At 41.0% G+C, this 25,912-nt stretch overlaps 1 protein-coding gene across 4 annotated transcripts in view; it reads right to left on the bottom strand.

The window, feature by feature from the left end:
• Positions 1-94: 94 nt before the first annotated feature.
• Positions 95-25,912, bottom strand: part of myripb (myosin VIIA and Rab interacting protein b) — a 102,472-nt gene continuing 76,654 nt past the window's right edge. The window contains exons 3-17 of one of the 4 annotated variants that reach the window (XM_007547854.2): positions 23,573-23,709; positions 13,935-14,015; positions 13,340-13,437; positions 13,118-13,198; positions 12,565-12,717; positions 10,826-11,015; positions 9,529-10,064; positions 9,161-9,307; positions 8,254-9,003; positions 7,971-8,033; positions 4,772-4,963; positions 4,533-4,694; positions 4,337-4,432; positions 4,129-4,189; positions 95-3,224 (exon numbers count right to left, since the gene is read on the bottom strand). In XM_007547854.2, the coding sequence (XP_007547916.2) occupies positions 3,181-3,224; positions 4,129-4,189; positions 4,337-4,432; positions 4,533-4,694; positions 4,772-4,963; positions 7,971-8,033; positions 8,254-9,003; positions 9,161-9,307; positions 9,529-10,064; positions 10,826-11,015; positions 12,565-12,717; positions 13,118-13,198; positions 13,340-13,437; positions 13,935-14,015; positions 23,573-23,709 (2,791 nt within the window). In that variant the 3' untranslated portion in view covers positions 95-3,180. The remainder of the gene's footprint in view (positions 3,225-4,128; positions 4,190-4,336; positions 4,433-4,532; positions 4,695-4,771; positions 4,964-7,970; positions 8,034-8,253; positions 9,004-9,160; positions 9,308-9,528; positions 10,065-10,825; positions 11,016-12,564; positions 12,718-13,117; positions 13,199-13,339; positions 13,438-13,934; positions 14,016-23,572; positions 23,710-25,912) is intronic. The other 3 variants (XM_016669352.1, XM_007547855.2, XM_016669353.1) reach the window with 3 other exon arrangements.

The raw sequence follows: 25,912 nt of genomic DNA, 5'->3' as shown, positions 1-25,912 counted from the left end.
TGAAAAGGTCACTAATAGAAGAGGGAAGAGCTTTCACACAGAGCATCATCGCATCTTTTATGTGGTCCATCAGGACATCCAACCCTGTTTTTACATTTTGCCAAAGCAAAAAAGAAACAACAAAAAAACAACCAAGTGCATGGCTAAATCAGATTCTGATTCATGTAAGTCGTCACCGAGTAAAGAAAAGTTACCCAGAATGAAAGGCAGTCTCCTCAAATCTAGTGTCTAAGGAGTATACAAGTACAGTGTGAATCACACTGGCCACTTCAAAAACATGCCTTTTGTAGCAACCTGTTTTTGTAACACTCATGTCACCACTGCTGATAAATGAAGGCTTACACTGAAAGCAGTTTGAATCACCACAAGTCTGGTAGAGCTAATTAGGGGTCCTTAGAGGACAGGATAAAGCCTTTAATTTGTAATAGTCCTTGTTTCTGTGATATTGCATAAAAATGTTCTGGAAGTACAAAAATAAACTGTTTGTAACAAAATCGTGTTTTCATGACATTTATAATATAGCCCATTAAATGTTGTTGTGTAAAAATCTCAACAAGATTTTTATGATTACAACACAAATGTTCAGCTATGACCCGGAAAAGGATACAACAAAAACAAACGTTTTATTTAAAAAGAAAGGCCACAAAGTTGAAAACAAAGAATGTAAAATAAATTCTACAGAGAACTTTTTCTTTTTTTTTTCACTGAATGTCAGACCTCAATTTTTCAACTGTCTGTCTTTTTAAAAGAGACTTTTGAGCTCAGTGGGACAAACCTGGTTAAACTAAGGTTGTTTATTATTATTATTATTTCAGTGGTTCCGTGTTCATCTTGGTTTTAGATCATACAGGAAATTCTTTTTGGTTTGGGATTCATTGAAAAGGTTCAGTGCTCCACCTCTAATTTAAGGAATATATTGTAGGCCAGTTGTAAATTGTTGCCATTTTACAAAACAAGAAACCAAAGATTCATATTAGCTTAACATTTCTAAAAGGAGACCCTGATATCATTCGCAGTTGCTTGTTTTTTTCCAAGCCTAGTCACTTTTTCAACTTTTGGCCACCCAACAAGAACTTAGCTAAAATGTGCCAATTATTTATTTGAAATAAATTTCTAACTTTAGTTCCTGACTTTGTGTCAGCAGATTATCATGCGTTACGCATACATTTAGTCTATTTCATCAACAGAAATAGCCTTGCTAACTGAACTAGTTTGTGTCCTACTTCATCAGTGCTAATGTTTAGCTAAGCCAACAGATGGAGAGTCACTGGCTGTTATACCTACTGACATGATTGTATACATAACACTTTCTATGTGGATCCAAATTCACCCTGATTTAATACATACTGGGCTCCAACTATAGTAGAATAAGATCTTTATTTCATCGTCATCAGATTTAGGCTAGTTGTTTCCCACTTCCTGTGTGCATAGTTAAGCTAACTGATGATGATTCATTTGCTTAAGTTGCTGACTGCCCATTTGTTTCAGTATAATTAGCATGCACTATATCTAGACTCAAAGTGATCTTAAAGTCAGACATACTGGACTTATATTATCTATCTCATCTGCATCATCTCTTTAGGTTGGCTCTTCCACTTTTCCCTATGCATAGCAAAGCTAACTGGCTGTTAGAGCCTCCTCGGCCTTCACCAAGTTTAGTATAAATTGTTTACATATACATGTGATCTTCAAGAAAGACACATTGGAATTTAATTATGGTAGAATAAGTTATTTATTTCACCTTACTTTTACTTTGTTGTATTTAGCACAAGCCATTTAATATTGAACTTAAGCTAGCTGGTTCCCCCTTCCTCTATGCTGTGTTGTACTAAGAAATTTGATTTTTTTTTTTTTTTTTTGAGTTACAATTAAAAAAAAATACAATAAGAACACCCTAAGAAGGGAAAATTTTGTTTTGGAGAATTGAAGATCACCAAATCGCCCTGAGCTCAATATCCAATATGGCTGCCACGCATATAAAATAGTGAAAGTAGATGCTTGGCTATAAACTGTTCATGAGCTTTTTGTCAGATTCTCTCTCATTAAACCAACAACATACTGTAAACTTCTGTTTGGAAACACGTTGCTTTAGTGTTTGAACACATAAAATAAAGATTAATGCAGATAGCCTACGACAATACGACAAATCCCACTGATCTTCCAATTTGACACATGAAAAAAATTCGACCTGGGGTGTGATATGAACCCCAGATCTGTGTTCACACTTTATAGAAGGAACGGAGCACGACATAACTGGCTGTTGAAGGATCATTGGCTTGACTGGATGCTGGATATCAATTAGCTTCCTCCTAAATTAGAACACTGGCATTTAAACTATGCTGCAATTATATGAATATTTCGTTCTCATCTGTACATCAACAGTAGATTGAACAATATCACAAATGTGCTTTGCATTTGTTTTAGCTCCTGCACGTTGCAGTGGTAGGAAAAGTTCTTCCACGTTTTGGCCCAGATACTTTGCATATCTTAAAACACTGTTTTCAGGTACTGTGAGTGCAATGATCTGATTTTAAATTGTTAAAATACCCAAAGGTTTAAGTGTAACTGCCGTCTGATATAAGTGTGTAAAATGAAAAAAAGAAAAAACAGAAAAAAAGAAAACAAATTAATGAGAGTTGGAGGGTGGATAAATACCTGTTTTGTTTTTACCAGTTTACTTGGGAACTAAAAACACAAGACAGCATAAAAACTGTCTGGTCTTTCCATGATACTGAATCACAGAGAGTCTCACACAATCTTTCCACAGCTTCATCTTACACTTAGTAACAACACTGCTGCAAACAGATAGAGAACGGCAATGCATTCTTCTGTGTCTGTACAGATGAATATATATTTATATATATTCTGTGAGTTGTATGTAGCATGAGGATTGTTTGCAGATTTTAAGGCAGATACACCAAATGCTAAGTCAGCTTTTACATGTGTGCATTGAAGAAAGAAATACTGAAGGTTAATGGTGAAAAAGACAAACAGCCTTTAATGTTTTCCTGTGAGGTGCAGCTGTTGAGGTTAGCTGAGGGTGGAGAACGCAGGGTGGGTGTCAGTCCCTGCTTGGCCGAGAGCTGGAGGCAGATGCTGGGTCAAGGCACTAGATGTGAAGGGCCCCTGTCCCTGAGGCTCTGTAAAGTGGCCCTGAGGGACTTGTGCTGCTGCTTGTCTCTATGGCCGAAGAGCTTTAACCTGCTGCTCTGACTCCAACTTTTCTGAAATGCCATGAAAACAAAACACTCTGTTATCCAAGAAAATTAAAACCTATTTTTTAGGCCTTTTTTGTACAGGAAAAAAGCAGAAGACATGCAGCAAATGGCCAAGAACCCTGGTCTGAGACAGCAGAGCCCGGACAGATCCACCGTTTTCCTACCTAAATGCCGACCTGCTCAAACTATTAAATTATCTCTTCATATTTGGCAAAGGCCTGGTCGCAAGACGTTCAATTCAGATGTGTTAAATTAAGAAAAAAGCTAGATACCAGCCCTAGAGGACTGGCCTTGGACATCCTCAAGGGCGACAGCCAGAGGGAACGAATGACGTGATCTATCACTCGTTTTTCAAACCGCGCTGATAAAGCTAGTCTGACTCAAAGCTTTTGTAGGGAGAAGAGTGAAGACTAAAAAAGAATATAAAGAAAGCTCCAATTAGGAAAAAAAATCCATTTACAAACATGAAAGGGAGATGACTTCTTGTAGCTCGATAAAACAGCCTTATCAACCTGTACTGGGTGTGTGTTTCCATTTGGGTACTTTACGTCTAATGGTGCTTTTCAGTTTCTTAGTCTGGTTTTAGCAAATGTATTCACTTTTGCATCTATTCAGGAGCAGCTTTTTCTTTGGAGGTGAAAAAAAATCCTCCTGTTCCTGTGTGTCTCTTTTAGACTCCCATACTCCCATGTTATATCTGCAGATAAAGATGTACTATTTGTTCTACGCTGAGGTGATTTAGTTACTCTTCCTTACTGGTGAATATGCAGAATATCAGCTCATAATATACATTTTTCTAAATATATATAGAAAGATTTTCTCAAATATCTCAAAAAAAAAATTCTATCTCTGGTTTTCTCTGTGCACATCTAGTTTTCTGCAGACGAAACGGAAACAGCTGGATTAATACCTTTTAATGGAGGTGCTGGGAGTTTCCTTCTCTGATGGCGCGACGAGTCCAGTGTTTCAGGCTGGAATAGACACAGTTATGTAGTTTACAAACTCCAAAACAAGCAAAACTGGATTTTGATGGACGTCATGTTAAGGTACGCTACTTTTTATCAGCAAAAATCTTCAGAATATGAAAAAAAAATAAGAGAGTCTGAAGGGCAGAATACCTTGGACTTTGGCTTTATCTTTGAGAAGCGATTGCAGACAGTCACATTTAACCCAGCTGTTTTCAGAGCTGAAATTCTGGCCTCGATGTTTGATATCTTCAAAACAAAGACAAGTCATCCGCAAGAAGACCTTGGACTTATGAACAAGCACCGCATATTTTTTATTTTCCCCCAAACAAATAATCCTACTAAGTACCTGTAGTTCAGACTGCTGGACCTGAGCTGCTGCAGTGGCTACCTGGTCCTCCAGGAAGGCCAGATCAGTGTCTGTGGTCCCACTGCTAATACTGCGGGCACATTGCTCCAGTTCTCCTAGCGCCCCCTCCAGGCCATACACAGCTCCAGCAGCCAGGTACACCTGCACAGTCAAGAAGAGCTAAACCGTCAGTGTCCGTCAACAACCTTTGTTCAGTCTGATACGGTTACGTAGCCTACATTCTCCTCCATCTTGGTAAGCCGCTGGTCCAGCCTGCGTGTCTCGGAGCTGCTGGATATGGGAGAGGCACTCATGGACTCGGACGGGGTGTAGCTCTCACCACCAGCCTCTCCGATCAGATCCTCTGTGGCGTTCAAAACCTTCAGCACTTCCGTGGTGATGCTGCACAGTGAGGCCGCTGAATACTTTTGCTTTGATCGGAAAACAAAGAAGCACATGTGCCTATTTATTAGCGCCAGTAATCAAGGGTGCAAAAATGCAAGTAATAAATTTTTTTGTGCAAAAAACAAAACAAAACAAAAAACAAAACAAAACAGAAAAAAAGTTAAAAACAAAATTTTTCTAGCATAAAAAGGAGTTTAGCATACGATTGTAAAAGTAGATGTAAAGACATTAGGGTGCATTTTTATTGGGCTCATTGGGTAAAGCATTTAAATCCAATTAAGGAGAGAAAAAGACATTTTTTTTGTTTTGTTTTGTTTTTCAGAAATCCTAACCTCAGAACTCTGAGGTTGTACAAAAACACACTGAAGGGACACACATCAACCTTGTTAGAGCTTGAAATTAATCACAGAAGCAGCAGGAGCGCAAAACAGGGACATGAGATATGACACAAATTAGGAGAAATATGCCCAAAAGCAGACAGACAAATTCAGAGAGCTGGGTGGTGTCTTAAATATCAAAACAGCATCAGAATGAACAGCACGTGTTGATTAACAAACAGATGAATTTGCAGGAATTAGCTAATTTGATTACTAATTTATCACATTTATGTTGTGGGAAACTGGTCAGCAAGAAAGCTGTGTGTTCAAACCCCGGTCTGTGTGGAGTTTGATGTTCTCTCCATATGTGCGTGGGTACTCTGGCTTACGGAGAGCCATTTCAGTCAAAATTAAATAAAGAAAAAAATAAATGGCTCTCTATACGCATGGGAAACAGGAAGTACTGGATTACTAATTAAAGGTTCTACATAAAACGGTTCCAGTTCTGTTTATTTTACAAAAATTTCTTAAAGGTACCAATAACTGAGCCCCAAATAATTTTGCAAAAATGAGTTATTTTTTTAGATTAGTTAAATAATTTTCTTCACATCTTCGCCACAGGTTCCAGTGCATGTGAAGGAGTGTGTGTGTGTGTGTATATATATAACTGAATAGCAAAGATGTAAAAGCAAAAACAGCGGCTGATGTGTTCCCCCTGAAGAGACAAAACACTGCAGACATAAAGGGAGACGTGTTTTGATCAATAATGAATAAATCGTTGGGTGGCACTTTGATCAGACCCTTCTCAGGCTTATTGATCCTATTTTAAGCAAGTGTGACTCTCTGAAAGGTGTTTTGAGGTAATGTTAGAAGAAGCAGCCACATGGATGGGAACAAAACAAAGGAGGTGGCATCTTTTCTTTCATCCCACTTCAGTGATCTCGGCCATGAGATATGTATCGATCTGAGCCGCTCAATAGAGCTGCGTGTGAAGACGTCCTCGTCCACTGGAAGGAGCCGGCATCAAACAATCTAACGTATGTGTGGCTGTTTATGTTTGTTCTTTCACTCTGAGCCTCTTTTTCCCGCCGTCTTGTTAAATTTCTAACGGGAACACGGACCTGCGGCATCGCACGTAGCTTCGTCCAATGATCCGCTCCTAATGTCTAAGGAAATTCTGCTCAGCTACACGCAGGCAAGAATTGAACACCTGCAGAAGTAGCGAGCCATCATCCGTCTTAACCGTTATTTTATTAACGGTTATTTTATTCCCTTGAAATAAAATATTTATTTTCAAAGGGAGACCAGGTGAAAAGACGCACGGAGGCTTATGTTACCCCGATACGAATCTTTATTCATGTTTTCTGTAAAACAAAAGCCAGCGTCTTATTTGTGCACGTACATGCTGACGATGACGCAGATGAGGAATATAGCGGATAATTATATCACCCGGGCGGCTACGCAATATGGAAGAGTCACTACTTCACGTTGATTCATTTAATAAAAGCCGAACTCTGCGCGGCTGTCTTTGAAAAGAGCGCACGTTTGATGCAAAAGCTGAAAATGGACAGAAAAGACCAAAAAAAAAAATAAAAAAAATCTTTTTCTCCCCCAATGAATTCCCAAAAGGGGGATAAGAAAACCGACAGAAGCAGATGTTACGACTACATTTTCCATTAACCTTCTTGGAAGCAGGGGTGACTCAGAGAAGCATTCATGATGTCCCTAATGACCAACCATAACTCTCACTTTTCAGAGGGGTGTGTGAGTGTGTGAGTGTGTGTTTCTACCTGACTTTGTGCTGATTTGACTGGAAAACAACTATTAAGCTAAGACACTGCAGTAAGGACTTTTAATTAAAATTATTTCATAAGCATTTTATTTTACTGTCTTGTGTTTTGATGTGTGATATTCGTCCCCATTTGTACTAATTTAATGTGTGCATATCTGATTTTTTTTTTCAAAAACATCTGAGATGAGTTGTCTGTTGTCTTCCTTTCTAAATGGAAAGTCAAACATACAGAGGCTTAGAAACGTAACCAACCCCTGATTCTTCTCCAGTTTTTCTCACATTACAGCTATTAAAATCAGTCTTACAACTATTGTTGTTTTATGTGCTACACAAACAAAATGTAACAGATAATTAGAAAGGGGAAGGAAAATTTAAAAAGAGGCCAATTAAAGAAACAGTCAAAGTACCTGGAGAGGACATGCAAACTCCATGCAGAAAGACTCCAGCGGGGATTTGAACCCACAACCTTCTGGCAGCAGTCAGACCATCTGCTCCACTGTGCAGACCTAACTCATTTTTATTTCTACAACATGTTGAACACCAGATACTCCTTCCATTCTGCTATGCAATCACACACTGCTTTCTGTGGTTCCATGAGATACAATCCCAATTAGATAAACTGATGTTTGTGGTTGTTTAACAGGTATGAATACTTTCGCAGTGCAGCGTGCGCAGAGGAGAACGGAGGCAGACTTCTTTGGCGTGCGCTTCACAGATGAAAAATTACCGGACCACCGGCTGTGATTCATTCTGACCTTTGGAGGCTTTCATTATTAAAAATATTTTTCCACAGAGAGAGGTTGCCAACTCATGCGCTTTAATAGTTTTACGCTACGCCGGATTACATCGAGAGTGAAGCAGATATTTGAGAGCCTGCAAAGACGGGAGGACTCGCTTTGCTCTCCGGCCACACAATGATCTCACCTGCTGCAAGACGGAAGAGAGCAACTGAAGCCTCTGTTGTTGTTCCAAGTCATTCTGTCCCACCTGATACAAACACACACACACGCGCACGCATAGAGACACACAAGGCAAATAAAACCAGGCAGACGAAACACACCGAAGCAGTGAGCGCAAAGGAGGACAAAAGCAGTGTAAATACAACTTTGAAGGATGCCATGATGGAAGACAAGCAAGACAGAACAGGCACACAAGCCAGAGACAGAGAACGACTGAGAACGAACGTGTTTCTAATCTCTTGTCTCACCTGGTTGTTCGACAGCCCCCCCTCCTGGGAAGAAGGAGAAACAGCAGGGGAACTTGCACTGGATCCGCTCCTCCTGGCTCCACCTTTTTGCGCCGCCTCCTTCTCTCCGTCTCTCTTGCGCTGTTTCTTACTTACTCTGTTCACCTCTCCTCTTTTCTGCTCCTTCTCAGCTACTCTCTCTACGAAACTCTCCGCTCTTTTCTCTAACCTCCTCTCCTGAGCTCCCGTTTCCTCTCGCGCCGAGGCGCTCTTCACTAATCCGGCAGCCCGTTTCATCTGCTGCCCGTTCACCTGTTCCGTCGCTCCGCTTTCTTTCTCTCTCTTGACACTTGCACGCTGCCTTTGCCTCTCCGTTTCTCTTGGTCTCGATTTCTCTTTCTGCTTCTCGCTTTCTTTCTCCGTCTGCTTGTCCTCCTCGTCGGATGAGACGCCGTCTTTGCTGTTCCCTCGGCTGACCAGCCGGCTGAGCTTAGATCGTATTTCCACTTCCAGAGAATCTCCAGAACCAGATCCAGGCCCCGGGCTCCTGGAGACGATCTCTGGCCCCGGGGACACGGAGTCAAGCTGAGCAGAGTTGGGCGGTGGAGAATATGAAGCCACCGTGTTTGAGGGCTCTAGCTCTCCTGCTGTCAGGGCATCTAGTTTGAGGGCGTCTGGTGCAGCTGGTGCTGCTAGCGTACCGTCAGGCACCGGCTGCTCCTCGCTTAAACCTCTCTTCAGCAGGGCGTTGAGTAGAAAACCACTGTTCTCCTGAAACACACAAATCACAGGAGTTAAAATCATCAATACGCAGCAGCATTAAAAAAAAAAAAAAAACACACACCTGTTTGGTAGCAGACATGAGCAAAATCGTTGGTGACACAGCAGAGATGAAGAGATACAAATAAGCAACCATTAGAAGAGTTACCTGTGCTAAGGGGTAGATGGACTGTGCATGGTTTGGACCTCCGGGTTTGTTCTGGTCCGTTGACGACTCCTTTCTGCTTTTCCTGCGTCTCCGTGATCTTCGGACACACTGCTTGTCGTCCGCGTTGCTGCTGTCTCCCGTCACCTGCTAAACAAACAGCAGGAGTGGTGAAATGTCTGATTTTCATGGGTCAGCTTCATGTTATTTCAGTAATTAAAAGATGGATCCCAACAGTTTTGTCCAAATGTTTATTTCTCAAGTTCACCCAGAGGCCAAATTACTATAGAATGGATCTAGTTTGGTAAATTGTTTTTTCTCCAACCTGCCATTAGTTTTTGCCTCTATGAAATATGTGAAGGAAGCGTCACCTTGGGGTTAAAGTTCACATCCAGCGCCTCTGTGTGGGCTGAGTGTTGGGATAAGCTCTGCTGGAGGGGCGGATGGTACAGCGGCTGCTGGCAAGGATGCAGCTGAGAGTCCGCCGGTCCCTTCCTCCTCAACAAGTTGTGAGTGGGTTTGCGAGGACACGCAGACAGAACTGACGAAGCCTCGGAGTCCGAGTTGAGGGTCTCCGTGTTGGTGTACAGGCCAGAGGACGGCGAGGTAACAGCGGGGTGCTGGGTGTAAGTCCACTCGGGGTCGTGCTGCGAGTCCGTGTAGTAAGTCTCATCGGACAGTTTGCGGCGAAACTGTTGGAGCGCCGCGCCCCATCCGCCGTCGTCGTCCTCGTCTTCCTCCTCCGAGTCGGAGCCCATCTCGTCGTAGGCAGAGACCACCCTGGACTCCTTCTCCAGGACGCTGAACACCAGGCTCTTCCTCTTGGTGAGCAGGCTGGGCCGGGAGAGCTGCGAGCTGTGCAGAGCGATCCAGTTTCCGTCCGGGCTCTGCAGCACCGAGGATGCACCTGGAAGCACAGCCATCAGGATGTTTGAGGAAAAAGAAGAAGAAAAGAGAAAAGATTTTCAACATTTTTTGGAAATAAAAAAAATCTGAAAAGTGTGGCATAGATTTGAATTTAGCCTCCCTGAGTCAATACTGTGTAGAACGACATTTTTCTGCAGGCACAATCCAGATTTGCCGTCTGTCCAACTAAACAAGACTTGTTCAGAGCAGAAAATGTTCTTTAAAAAAAGACAACTTATAATTTTTGAGAAATATCGACTTCAGAAAATCTGTTATCATTTTGAAAGAACTCTATTTTCCAACTGATTTTATGTTTTAAAATAAAAGCATAAAACATTTTCAAGAAAGAGAATGGATACATTTTCTTAAGTGGGATATTGAACGTTTTGGAACATAAAAAAAAAAGTTTCCAACTTAATGATAGCAAAAGTAAACCTAAAACAATTTCACTCATTTTTTTGTGTGTCATTCTGTTGCTAAGAAACCATTTATCACATGAAAAAAATAAAAAATTGGTACAACCAGTTTTTTTTATGAAACTCAAATTTAAAACATTAGTTGATTCTTTGTCTTTTTAAGCCAGAGTTATAAAAAGTTGTGAAAAGTTCAAAGAGCCACAGGATTTAGATCCTTGGGGTAAATCATTCTGTGGTACACTAAACACTTTGTGACAAATACTGAAAGAGTTAAAGGGGTATAAATGCTTCTCTAAGTCTCTGCATCAAGACAAGCGATAAGGTGAACGAGACTGGGATCTTTTACTTGAGTTGTCCAAGCGATCCATGCTTTTCCAGCCAGGTAGCGATGCAGCCTTGCCCTCCCTCTTTAGAGAAGCGTACTCCTGCAGAGCGCCTCCACCAGAGGCAGCGGCAGCAGCAGCCGCCTCCTCCTCCTCCTCTGGACCTTTCTCTGGGGAGTCGTCACTTGTGAGGGAGAACGCTGACCGGGACCGCTGCAAGACGATCGAACACTTCTTTAGTTAGTTTTCACCTTATTTTGTCCAGGGCAAAAAAAAAAAAAACAAAAAAAAAAAAAGAAAAAAAAACAATGGTAGTCGTGATTTAATAGTCCCAACAGCAGGTGGAGCTCCAAAACAAGCAAATAAAATACTATGCACTGATTCCCAATAACAAAACCTCCCTCTGGACACAAATTAATTAAAGGGGTTGTTTATTTTCAGAGCACAACTTCTAATTTTACATGAAATCTTCAAAGCGGGCTCATAATTTTAGAGTTCATTAAGACGTTATTTAAAGTAGTTAACAATAGCTTTCTGTGTTTAGCTTCAGGGAAAGCCAGAAAGGATAAACGCTCTTAAGATAAAAGCCTTATAACAAGTGGGATATGATCTTAATCTGTAGTGCTGCCAAGCAGTGAGGCGGCTCCGAGAGTCCATTTGCATCCGCTGCGTCTCGGTGAGTGTGTTTGCAGAAAGCTAATAAACAGGCAGGCTGAGAAGTTTAGGAGGATCCGCGCGTATTTTGCAGGACTTTGATCTGCCGTGAGTGAAACAGCGGGAAACTGAGAGGCCCGGAGGGGGGGCGCAGCTTTGATGCTCCGCTCACACACACGACAATGACAAATCGGTGCGAGTCCCTGCTGGCTGGTGGCAGGATCCGGTGGGAGGCCGATCTGCTGCTGGTTGGTTTTTGCTACGAATTCGTGAATGCAGCGTGTCGTTTCGCTCCAGACTGAAACATTACCTGGAAGGATTGCAAACTGAAACGGCTTGCTTGGATTGTCTTAGGTCCAATTTTTTATTTATTTATTTTTTAATTAGATCAGCCGAAACCGCTTCCGAAATATGTTCAAGCGACATTTAGAGAAGAATATGTTTCCTTTACTTTAACTTCCTGAGGGGGGAAAATCTACAGTAGAGAGAAAAACAAGTACTGGGCAGAAAACTGTGATATTAGAGGGAATTCTAGGTAAAGCCTCCACAGAGTGACCAGTATTTCTACTAAATCAATGTTAATTTTAGGGTTCATTTTACTTTTAAAGCAATACTCTGTTTACATTAATTCTTTTTTTTTTTATCTTTGTCTTTTAATTGCAGCAGAATGCAGCTTTCCATTAGAAAACAATTGTGCTGGATCCTCAAAATAAATGATAAATGATCACATGGAGAAAGTTCTGTGTTTTTTTGGAATAACCTCAAGTGCTTCGTTAATAACAAGCTAAGCGGGTGCATGCCTGGCAGGTTTACGGTTGTTAAGGTGTGTGGTCTGGATAGCTCGCACTGACCTTTACCTCTTAAACCTGAAGATTTGATTATTTTTCCACAAAGCACCATGTCCACACACTTTGTTTTTCAATTTTCCATGAACAAGGAGAGAACGACAAGTTCACAATAGGACAGGCAGAAAAATAAGCCGGGCTATCAAACAAGACTGCAAATATGCAGGTTGTAGGTTAGGGGACAAAAACAAAAACTGTCTCTGCACACAGACACGGTTTACACCCACCATCCAGACATTTTGGGATGAAATGGTGGGACTCACCCACAGAGGGTAGGGGTTCTTCAGAGGGTCCTGTGATGAAGTGTGAGGTTGAGAAGGAGATGGCAGCTCACTGGTCTGGACTAGAGATTGAGGTTGTGGCCAGACAAAGTCATACTCTGTCTGCATCTCTGATCGCTTCCTCCTCTGAATGATCTGACAGGGACGACAGGGATGAAAGAAAGAAAGAAAGAAAGAAAGAAAGAAAGAAAGAAAGAAAGAAAGAAAGAAAGAAAGAAAGAAAGAAAGAAAGAGAAAAAAAGAGGGAGATGGAATCCTCTGAAAAATAAACATATCCTATCATACTAATGCAATATGTTCAATAGTCTTTAGCCTCCTTATCAAAGTAGGACACAAGAATAATCTTACTACAATTAACCTACTTCACTACTCGATGTTTCATGCTCGAATGCGTCGTCGATGCAAACTGATCCAAGACGAGTTCATTATTATTTATTCATTCTCATTTTAATAATGATGTTTTCCATTACTGATTGCTGATGATGCGGAGCAATAAAAATGTCATAAAAAGACAAAGCAGCCTCTCGCCGCTCACCTTCTGCACAATTGTTGTTGCGAGTTCCTCTATGAGCTCTTCTTTGTGGTCCCGCAGATATCGAGCCTCATTCTGCTTCTCCTGCACACACACATGTTTCATTCAGAGAGACTCAGTTATGCAGAGGTCAGACAGAGAGAAGTAGGACATGGCTGGGAAAGTTGGTCATCTAAATATTTAAATTAGGAGAAGAACACAAAAAAAGGTGAAACGGCATCCTACCAAACTGTCCCGGAACTCCTCCGCCTTAGCGATGGCCTCCTCTATAGCTTCCTCAGCAACACGCAGGGCGACTGTGAGCGTCTCGGCCATACTGTGTCCTGTTACCACAACAACAAACATGGCTCAGATATTCACATAAGTCGGGGTTAAAACCTCTGAAAGTTATCTAACTTGCCATTTGCGGGGCAAAAATACATATTTATTTTCTTACTCAAGTTCAGTTTAGATTTTTTGTGATTTATTAACAAACAGGAAAAAGACCGGACAAGAACAGAAAAAAAAAAAAATCAACAGTTGTAGGTTGTTTTTGTAGGGGCTTGGAGACGTTATCTTGGGTGCATTGAGAATTCACAAAAAAAGATATATCAACTCCATCTTCTGCTTCTAAATATATATTTGGGTGGATTTCTGCTTAAGTGTTTGCGTGTGAATGTGTTTAGAACAACAGAGAAGGGGTCAAACGTCGAAGGTGGTGCTGAATATCAACAAAAACCGCGAAAGATAAAGGCTCTGAAACGGCAAAGATTATTTTGACGGCAATTACTTCCCGTCTGCGGCGCCGCAAATGCCGACCGCTCGTCAACGCATCTCTCACCTTCACTCTGCCTGTAAAAGATGGAGTCGCTGCCACAGACGCTGCCATCGTTGTCGTTGCTTCCGTCGTGAACGCTGCTTTCTGAAACACGGAGGGGAGGGAAACCATGAAAGCGTCTCTCCTTACACCGAAACTCCAACATCCTGCAAAAATCGCGCTGCTTTAAGGCGCAGCTGCAGCCACGTGAAAAGTAGGTTACGGCTGGAGCGCCGTGTCATGAAACCTTTTTTGTCAACTGGATTTCCAACCCGGTTCTGTTGTCTCATCGGCCGTTAAGTTCTGTTTCAGTGTGATATTCACTAAACAAAATGACAGCTCATCTCATCGTTTAATTTCCGGTTCAAAGCAATCACACACATATGCCAAAAATATTCTGAAGCCTTATTTTTTTGTTCCAGTCCTGCTATCTTTATGTTGCTCAATTCTCAAGGAAAACCTACATTTACTGCAATGCAAATGTGGTATAAAGGTGAATTCAGTCACATTATATGTTAATTGGTCTAATTTGAAGGACAGGAACCACTCTGATAAGGTTATTGGTTAAAAGATTTCCCTTTTTAGAAGCTCACATTCCCTCAGAGGCCCATTAGCTGCAGTATGATAGGCCTCCTGGGGGGCTTCTCATTAAACCAGCAGTAAAAGTGAAGTGGTTGTACTTGGACATGCAGCTTTTAAAGACTAGAAACTTGCAGAAAAAAACAAACAAACAAAAAAAAAAACGTAGCTGCTGATTGCCAAACCACCATGGCAAAGCAGAGAGAGGTCCATCACTAAATCCACCTCTGGGTTCATTTTCATTTCTTGACACAAGTTCGATGGAAACTCATAGAACAGACTAAACATTAAAGAAACTTGGATCCGTGTTTGTTCACACACTTATTCCAACATGGCGTCATTTTCCTCTGCCCTCCTTAGCCAGATGCCCGTATTCTGTAGTTAATTCGGTCCCGTTGCTCAGCCTGATGGCCAGGCGGCAGAGACAGACACAGATGAACGCGCCTGGTGGTTCGGTGCGAACCTGATGTTAAGCAGCACAGGCCAGGCTCACGTAGCTCTGCCATAGCTGTCAAACCGCCAAGACAGCAGCACACAAACTCATCGCTCTCACACTCAAAGTTTGACAAGTCCCTTAAGTTTTAAACATGAGCCTTCTCGCAAAGGGCAGAAAAAAAAAACACTTAATAAAAACCGTTTAGAGAGTAAAACCTGAAATGCATCAGAATAGAAAGTAGCATCCCCCCCCCCTCCTCTACTTTTCATTCAGCAGGAGCAGCAGCTCCTTCTGCGAGGTGCGCTTTATCGTTTCAACAAGAACTGCTGTTTGTCAAAGCGCTGCAAGATTTTTCAAAGCGGGAGTGCAAAAACCGGCAATTTCACCTGTCACATCGACATGCAGCGACACAACAAGAAAACACAATGTTTGATGTTTCTCTGCACATCTGACTCCCTAGAGGAGATCCTTTCCCCCTTCCCCCAAACCCCCAGCCTGCACACAGCCCAGTGCAGGAAGCCCCAGAGAACATCACCCTCTCCTCTGACCTTTCCTCCGCCCCCGTCAGTTGAATGAACAGGTTCTGCTTGGTTAGAGCTGGATTATGGTTTCTGAAGACGACAACAGATCGGTGGAATTACCTGCAGCAGCGGAGGACGATGNATCCTCTCCCCCTTCCCCCAACCTGCACACAGCCCAGTGCAGGAAGCCCCAGAGAACATCACGCTCTCCTCTGACCTTTCCCCCGCCCCCGTCAGTTGAATGGACAGTATTGCACAGGTTCTGCTTGGTTAGAGCTGGATTATGGTTTCTGAAGACGACAACAGATCGGTGGAATTACCTGCAGCAGCGGAGGACGATGTAGACACAAAAGTACTGCTGTCAGAGAAAACTGTGTTGGGGGGGGCTCCAAAGATTCACTCGCTGACTAGTAGGCAAACAACGAACGCTGCCTGCACGGGCTGAATAAACTTGCCAGTCATACGGAAGGAGCCCGCGGCGTCGTGTTATTGAATGCAAAGCATATGCTAAACCTTTAGCAAACAGGAGCACTGTATCCATTTCCTTTACAAATACTGTTGTATATATCTATGCATTTGAAAGGCTGAGGAGGAGAGTTGAAATTTTGATTTTATTTCCACCCAAACCCTATAAAAATTCTCAAATGTACACTTTTACGTTATCTTTAGTGTGGCATATCCCTGATTTTCTTTTGCCCTGGGATATAAATAGAACATGTGATGGAATATATGAATTATCAAAGAAAGCCTTTTCTCCTAGCCAAGCTTTGAAATAGGAAATAGAAGAGAACACACGCTGAGCTGCGAAGCATGTGTTGGTTTTAAGGGAAGAAATTCAATTCAGTTCAGTTTAATACTACCAGTAGCCATTATTGATAAGCTGCCAAGATCTCTTGCAGCGGTCTGTGTTAAAGCACTTCTGACGAAGCCTCTGACTGAAGACACTGTTGCTGAGTTAATGTGTTGTGAAGAGGATTTTCAGGAAGGTGCATCGTGTTTCATGAAATAGGGCAGCTGCGATTTCCTCAGTATCATTGACGACATTGATGGTTTATTGCTGTGTATCATTATTTTTAGTTGAGGCGTGATTTTTATGATTTCAGTTTTAAGAAGGAGATCAGCTGCAGCTATTTGGTGTATCTGTTTCTTAGTAAAAGAGAGTCTGATTAAAACCAAGATTATAAAGGTTTTTTTACTTTTTATTTTAAAAGTATGGGAGTACTTCAACTACCTGACAATAAGTGGAGATCTGGATGCTTTGTAACTTTGATGAACCATTAAAAAAAAAAAAAAAAAAAAAACTACAGTATGTAGTTAAAAAGGACAGCAAAGCAGATTTTCCTTTTGTTAAGTTTTTGTCTGGATGCATTTCTCACCGAGTCTTCTGAAAAAATAAAATCCTAACACAGAAATGATCAAACTAACTCCATGACCACCTCAACACAAATCCTGAAGAGAAGCTGTTGTGCTGACTTTGGTTGATCGATTGTTCAAACAGAAATAATCAAAGATCTATATCATTTAAGATTGGATTGTTCTATTGGCAAAAGGAGGATTTATAAACCTTCAACAGTAGAGGCACACAATAAAAAAAAATACAATGTACCCAAACTACTTTATGTGTTGTTTTAAAACGATTCTGCTGCCTAATTAATAAATAAATGCATAATTAGGTGCTTTAATAAGACCAAATGGATTTGGTTATTCTGTAAGTGAATGCTTTTCACCCATAAGTTCTATGAATAATGTAACAACAGCTACGATGCAGTATAGCTGCTGGAATATAAAACAGTATTACATCAGTTGATGCAGAGTGATAGCGATCCACCATATTACAGAATATATAGCCGGTCTTCTTGAGGACAGTTCAGATTTACTGTAAGTCGTTAAGACGAAGATTTCAATAAGTGTTTAGAGAACTTAAGCGTTAAAGGAATTATGACAACAAAATGTGCCAATCGCAATCTTTCATCTCCAATAATCCTGCCCTCCTTAGATGCTGATTATACTACTTAAGAGAGATTATTGCCTTTTTTAGGGTTGATTGATTGAAACAGAGTGTGGGAGGAAACTCACGCAGCATGGGCGAGAACACAGAGTTCTTCTGCAGAGAATCCTAGACAGTTGGCTGAGGTAAACCAGAGAGGCAGCTCTTCCTAACCGCACGAAAACATCAGCTCTAAAATCTGCATTCTGAAGCGGCAGAACAACAAAACCGCACATATCGGAGGTAAATTCGGTCTTTAAGGTTGCAGCGCATCAAGGGGTGACTGTGAAAGAATATTAATTGCAATAATTTGGTTGTTTTTCTCGTTACTTGTCCAAATGCAACAGTGAGATGAAGCAAAGACACGAGTATCTCGACAAGAATAACTTTCAGCATTCCGACGAATCTGCGGCAACGAATGTACCGCCAATGCAGCACCGCACTTCAATCCGCTGTGTTTTTTCCCCCCTCTTCTCATAGCACCACATGCAATTCATGAATTCAGAATCCCTGTCGGCAGAACATAGACATTTCGCAAGTTCTGAAAGTTTTTTAGGAAGTAACTGAGGTGCCTGGCAAAAAGCGGTTTCAGCCCTTGAACCTGCACAGTGTGCAGATCAACACATATTTACACTAATTCAACCTCATCATCCTCTTCTGTTAAAACAATACAAGTATACATTCATTGTATATTTATACACACACATACAAAAGCATTATCTTTTCTTTTTTTTGGCAAAGTGGAACCAAATTCCTTGTTTCTGAGCACAGACTGGCCAAATGAAACTGATTTTGGTGTATTTTATTTGCAGGGATGATACAAAAAAAGTGCATAATAAATGCCTTTTATTTTTTACAAATAAATACCTGTAAAGTGCTTTGCGGATGTGGTCTTGGCTTGACTTAGTTCAAAATTTTTAGAACCACTTATTTGATTATTAGCATTAAATAAGTTCTGTTTTGTGTCATTTTGCGTAGGATTTTTGAAAACCTCACCTACTTTACACACAAATATCAGCTGATATTTACTTTTGCCAACAGATGGCAGTAGTGGTTTCGATGCAATGGTGCTTTGATACAAACAATTCAACCGTAGCTCGAGATGTGTCTCATTAAGGTGAATTTCTGTTCCAGTCTCAAGTCTTTCCCCAAAGGCTTTTTATTCAGTATTGCCCTATTTTAGCTCCTCCCATTGTCACATTTATCATGAGTAGTTTCCCCGTCACTGGCTAACCAAAAGCATCCCCACAGAATGATGCTGCCACCACCATGTTTCAGAACGGGAATGGAGCGCTTAAGAAGTTCGTTAAACTGACTGTCGCTCTTTCTTTTTGGGTTTTTATTCCTAGAAATCGCTTTAAAACACCAGTAATGCTTTCCTTCGACTTCAGAGTTATTACATTCTTCCGTTGACCTTTCATTTAAAATCCTAATAAAATACAACAGGACACAGTCGCATAGTTAAAAAAACAAAAAAAACAAAATAGCAGAGATCCTCTAAATAAAAATGAAGCGAAATGAGGACGTATAAATAAACAAGCCGCTAACAACATTCCTGAAGTGCCAGCAGCAGCGGCGGCAGGAGGAGGAGGAGGACAGACAGACCAGACGGTTTGCTTTCAATTACAGCGCAGCATCTGGCAGCACACACGAGCCCCGTAAACAAAGTCCTCAGAACAATGGCTGAGCTGACAGGATGACTGTTTATATCATTCAGGCTGGTGGAGGAGAGGAACAAACACACATATGGTCTATTGTCTCTTTAATTTGGGTTCAAGTCGGGAGTTTACAGTAACGTGATGGAGCTGACATTTAAATCTGTAATAAACATAAATTAAACCACAAACAAGAGCTCAGTCGCTGTTTCCTGCTGCGGAACATATATAACCAAATAGTAATGACTGTCAGGCTGAGCTTTGACTGGTGTCTGATTTTTTTTTATTGGGGGTGGGGTATTTGCAGAAATTAACGAGCCATGACAAAAGCTTTTGGAGATTGAAAATCACGGAGATGAAACACAAAACGAGGGAGCAAAGGGTCCTCTGTAATTAATTTTCACAGTTTTTCAGAAAGCAACCCAAGTAATCTGTCTTTGATTGGACTAATCTTCCCTAATGCAGGAACGCAGAGGAGAACGGTGCAGCAAGAAAAAAATAAAAATAAAAATAAAATAAAAGACACAGCCTAGAGGGATTGGAAATGTTCAGCCGGTAATAGGAGGGGGAAAAAAAACCAATCCTGCATAAATCACTTCAAAAATTAGGTCATATATGAATGCATAAACAGAAGAATAAATCTGCATAAAAGCATTTGGATCCGACCCCGGAGCTCAGATGTTTGCCTTTTACCGGCGGTAGCGGCTCCTGTTTAACATTTGCCCTCCGCTCCTTCCAGCCGGAGCTCCGGGTCCGCGAGCCTTCGGCTCAAACGGCACCGACATGACAAACGGCTCCGGCGCGGCCGAAAGCCCGCCAAGTGTCTGAAAGACCACAGCCACAGTTCAGCAGGTTCATTTTCCAAAGTGCACTGAAAAGACTGATTATAGATCTGCTGAAAGTGAACCTGCCTCTGCAGCGTGTGTTCGCTGTTAAATTCTGCTGCCGGTCTCGCAGAACAACACCGAAACGAAAACCAAGGTCACTCTTTAGAGACACACTTTGGATTTCCATTAAACACAGGATTTTGGAGTCACTTAATGACACGGGAAGCCCTAGGCTAAGATTATGTGTGAATCTTAATTTCTTTTAAGAGTAATTTTCACTTTAGTTCAACCGTACAAAGCCACGTTTTTGCATTAACCTAGAAAACTTGGTATCCCCTGAAACTTAAGTGCCAAAACAAAAAAGGACTCGATACGAAACCTGTCCCGTGGCATTCTCAGAAGGCAGCCTGGCTTAAACCCATAAAAAATGCCCTGAAGATAATTAGATTCGTGCAAATGCTAACTTGATATCATTTTCCTTATCATTGCATGCATCAGTCAACAGACTGCACATGAACACGTAGACACACAAATACATCTCTTTCTTTGATTTTTGCAGAGATCATACGATTAGATCTGTATGCGCTCTGATACTTCAACGCCTGCGACCGTATCCTGCAGTTTCCTTCCTTTATTTGGTTTTCCGCTAGAGAAAATCACATGTGAGAAGGTGGCACTAGGCTTCAGTATTTCTCTATTTATCTTTAGGTGCAAAGCTTCCCACGGATGTTTTGAGGGATGCAACGGCAAACAGAAAAGGCAGGGGAGCAAAACTAGGACATCACTAATCCCCGAACAAGAAATAAACATGATTTACCCGTCATAAAAATGTTCAAGTAGTTTCTTACAGGAGTGTAAAAACGAGGTGGAAAAAAAAGAGATTTATAAAAAAATAAATAAATTAAAAAAAAAGGCAAAAAGCTAACAGGTTCCATGATCACTACAGACTGTGCACTATTTTATCACAATATGGTATTTATGGTAAATATATATTTGCACCAGAGTGAAGGATAGTAACACATAGCAGCTCACAAAATGATAAGGGAATCTGTGTGTTTTTTGTTGTTGTTTTTTTTAAATCATTTATAAGTAATTTAACTGCTTTAGCAATGTCCTTAGATCCACTGAGTTTGCCATCTTTAATGTAGGGACTTTCAGTGAAAGCAACCTGTTTTATAAAATGTGCCATTTTAACCACCCTAAAATTATATTTCCGTCATTTAGATCTAGCATTGCAGCGACTTCCTGTTCAGGGCTGAGTCAGCTTCACTCATCAGTTTTAATTAACAGAGAAATTAGGCCAGACACCTTTATTTAAAAGCAATAATATGGCAAAGTCATGTGCAAAAGTCTTGGAGTCATCAGTCATCCTTTATATTTTGCTTCCAAAGAGCAAGAATCTTCTGATAAAAAAAAAAAAATAAATAAATAAATATCTGTAGTTCAAAGACTTTAGAGAGAAAAAAATGAAGGGAAATTTGAAAGACATTAATAACGCTGTATTGAAGAATACAGTATTCATATGTTAGAATAGACGGGTTAAAGTGCGGATTTACAATCTGCGGCATAATTCGGCAGATGACGATCACAGATGCTGTCTGGGTGAACTTCAGATATTTGGCAAATAAGAATGGATGTGAATGTCTGTCTCTAGATGAGTGAAAGTAGTACAAATATACTTCAAAATACTTCCATCTATATTAGCAGCACAAGATTAATTCAGTTAAGGGGACTAAATAAAAAAAATCACTGCTGTGCTATGGCATGTCGGTCTGTAAAAATACCCCCAAAAAGTAATGATGTTTGCAGTTATAATGTAGCCAGAGGTGGAAAATTCAAGGAGTACTGATACTTTTGCAGAGCACTGAAAATCTATCCTTCTCAAACATTCAATGTAACTCTTAAGATGCGCCATTACTCACTGAAAAGGAGGTTTTAGATGGCATCTGACGTTAAAAGGAAATAAAAACCGCAGTTTCCTTTCCCAGCTGTACAACACCAACGTCTGTTCTCACATTGAACTCCGTAAGGGGGACAGAAGGAAAAAGTAAACATAGCAGCCTCTCCTACAAGAGTTGAAGACGCTCTTATAAGAAGATCCAAGTGGCTTACCGGACACTCGCATGCAAACATGTCAAAGTCCTACATGCTTAAATCATACAGGGAAACGGGGAGGCAGTAAAGTCCATTTGGCTGGTGTTAGAAATGAAACATGATCTACCCCTGATGATGGAGGAATAGAGAGGAGGGATGAACAGAAGTGGAGAGGGAAACCAAAATGGAAGTATACAAGAGGAGCTCATTTAGTCCGAGTCTACAGTTTAGCAGAGAAGAGCTTCAAAAGTTTAGACCACCCTACAGCGGAAAAGATCAAAATGATTTTTACAATAATAAAAATGACAGACGTAGCAACTCACATTGATATTTGACTTCCTAACAGTTGTGCTTAATGGATGAAATATTGGCGTAAACCCAACAGAATTAAATAATTTAGACAGCTAAATGATTCAAATTTCTATTTTGCAAATTTCAAAAATGCATCCTTTCCGCAGTGAGCCTCACGATACCTGGTGATTTACACCATTTATGTTGTAGATTCAACAGATTCCCAAACATCCCTTCGTCTCAAGCTCATCCACTGGTGCCTTATTCCCGACCCGAATCATCCCGTCTGTCCGCTCTTCATCCCCGTAATCCCATGAATCAGGATATGAAATAATGCCTCTTTGTTGGGCCGCAGACGCAGCCTGATCGAGATGCAAGTGGGTCAGAACGGAGTTCAACGTGAGCCGGTTAAAAACAGAAGCCCACTTGGCCGCCGCCGCCCTGAGCAGGATGCCAACTGGTCACAGGAGATTAACAAGGAGAACGGCGACAAGGAAGAAGCTCATCGACAGTTTTCCCACTTTTCTCAACTCAAACGCAAAGGAATTGCAGCAGATATTTTCCAAAAAAGGAAGACAAAATGTTTGTCGCACCAAAATGTTTCGGGATAAAACCATTTTCATGTCCGGTAGCGAGCAATAATCCAAACTGCCATTTTTAAAACAATAGCTTCCTTTACTAAAGGAACAAAAATGTCTTCACCTACCAGATCCTGTGTGAAAAACATAAATGAAGAAATTACCAGCTTGTTAAAATATGAACTACCTTGTTTGGTTGAGCTTAGTCACATTCAGGTTTAATACTTCCAAACCTGTAGAGTCAAGAGATCTCTGAAACAGAACCAGGATGGCAACAGGAAGTAGGCTAAAATATCTCAAAATGCATCACAACCCAGCCTCAAGAAATTGAAGAACAAAGTTTTTCCAAGTGGCATAAAGCTGATGTTAGAGATCTGAGTCTGTGAGGAAAAACGCTACTGAAGCCTGTCAGACAGAAAGAAGCCAATCCTTCAGAGAAAGACAGGGCAAAATGTGTTGGTAAAAGAAAAATGAGTGATCATTTACCAAAGCAGAATAATAAGCCTATCCGTGGATCCAACTAAGACCCGACAACTTTGGCTTGATGAAGTCTGACACGTCTCTGGCCAAACCAGACAGATCCCTTTCATCCAACCATGTCTAATGTGGCAGCAGGCCGGCGACTTGATGTAGTTCACACACACACATAAACACACACACGGCCAGTCAAAGGAAAGACAGACGCTGAAGTTACCTGGGAGATCAGAGAACGCTCCTCTCTCGATGATGTGCTTCCTGTACAGAGTTTTCAGAACCTTGGCGCTGCCGAACCTCTTAAAGCGGCTCTTCACGTTGTTGTAATACCATTCAAGTGACTGCGTCCTAAAAACCCTGCAGATGAGACGAAGGAGACACAGTACTGGGTCAAAAAGAGCTAACTTTATTTTAGCAGCCCAGGATTAAGCCACAAAACATGACAGTTATGCAAGTGGAGTGCTTTGAGAGTAATTATTTAATCCCCTTGAAAAATTAATAAAATGCTTGTTTGTTCCAAAGTAAGTGGGTTAAATTATGAGGGCGGTTCCATATTGGACTGAAAAGGCTGGTGGTCTGTTTGCAAAGTACAAAAATTGCTTTTTAAAAAGGACTCACTGACATCTTTCTTACACCCAACAAAGCTTTGAAAGCCATTGTGTCTGACTGTTGGGTGAATGCTCGGGTTTTCAGACTTGACACTGCATCAGTTTTTCAAGCCCTTTTCTTCCATTATTGGAAGAAAAAGGCCACTGGGTGCTTCAATGACAGCCCGACAGACCCTGGCACAGAGCGCGTCATTACATAAGAAATAATAGATCCATAACAGAGAGGGTTTAGGAAAAAGCTCGGAGAAAAGGGCTCTCTTTTCCTCCAGCACTGCTGTACTGGATTGCATGAATCTCTGCCAACTTTGCGTTTAATCTCGCAGCTCCTTCTGCTCTTGTTTGGCTTTTTCAGACGCTGCCGCGCTAATGATGAGCCCAAACCAAAACAGATTTACTGCTGAAAGAAATAAAACAAATGTCCATTCTGCTGCTCAGCTTCACAAAAACATGCAGACCGCACTTCTATGCACAAGTCCCTAATCAAACCTCAATTATTTCCATCTCATATCCGGTGAACCGGACTTTCTCATAACTTTTGAAAGTGGATCTTGAGTATTAGTTCTTCTGTCAGTCCAATGCCTGATAAAATAATTCCCACCAAACTTTTCCCACAGATATTTAAATGAGATTCTACAGACGAAGTACCAGAAGGTTTTCAGCTGCTTGAAGCATAGAATAATGCAGTTTCCCCTCCCCCACACATTTCTGCAGTGATAGTTTTGTTTGGAAGAAAGGCAAATTTAGCTTTTTGGAACACTGAGCAACATTTTTTTGTAATTGAATGTTTTGTCTTTTTTTTTTGTCTGATGTAATATTCAAATCTTAATTATTGAGTTTTTTTATTAGCTATAAACAGAAAATAATCATAATTATGCTTTTGGTGGGTGAGAGAAAGGAAAATAAAGCTTTTAACATGTTAGTCTGCATGTATTTTAGTGAACTAAGTTACTGAAAAAAGTAACGTTTTCAATAATATTCCAATTTTTTGAATTTATTAAAAAAAACCTGGGCAGTCACAGACCCTATTTAGCATCAATAACGCTGTTATAAGTGTAATTACCAATATTTTATTGCTTTTTTGTTTTGAATAGTTATTGTCACACGTGTTCTTTCTGAAAGGACCGACGTGGGACGGGAAGGGGCTGCCACTATTACACCTCTGAGTCACCGAGAAAGCTTGTGACTGCACCGTAAAGGCTGATTTATGAAAGGGTTAGCCAGCCTGGCAGCTCGAGGGTGAAATGTAGTGATGGCAGACAGTCTGTGCGACCAGTCGGCTGTGGGATTTCGAGCGAGAACACACTGGGAGTGCGATGAATCATTTGATGCCCACCAGTTTTCACCGCCAGCACACACCGGACGAGTCACGCCAAAGACGCAACAGACTAGCGGACCTTAGCCAAGGGTTATCTCCTTCTGGAAATGAATGCAAAACTAAGTGGGCAACTGTGACTCAGTGGGGTGGAGTAGCTTGACTTTGCACATACCAGTCAAACGCCTGCCTTCGGGCAAATGCTTCAGATTTGCAGAGACCAGAGCCAACAGACTGAGAAACAGTTTTTACCCATTTGCCATGACTATGCTGAGTGCTGCAAAGTAATCAATTTGACCTTGCTTATTTTTATATCTGTAATTGAATACAGTTTTAAGTTTTATAAAGGGATAAGTGCAATATCAGTAATTAGTTAAAGTCTACTTTTAAGTGAGACATTGTTTTTGTCTGGAGAATTGCACCCAAATTCCTTTGAACAATGTTTGACAGATGACAACAAAGATTCTATTCTATTCTATTCTATTCTATTCTATTCTATTCTATTCTATTCTATTCTATTCCAGATTCCTCCTAACTCATGACAATGACCACCAGGGCAAATAATCTGCCTTAGATTGCCTACAGACATGCATATTGGTGAATTAAAGCACTTTGACTGGACACTATAACTAGAAAAGTT

This window comes from Poecilia formosa, unplaced genomic scaffold (assembly GCF_000485575.1).
Source record: "Poecilia formosa unplaced genomic scaffold, Poecilia_formosa-5.1.2 Scaffold22, whole genome shotgun sequence".
In the NCBI taxonomy this organism is placed as follows: Eukaryota; Metazoa; Chordata; class Actinopteri; order Cyprinodontiformes; family Poeciliidae; genus Poecilia; species Poecilia formosa.
Note: the sequence above shows the minus strand (reverse complement) of the source record. Positions and strands in the feature narration are given on the sequence as shown.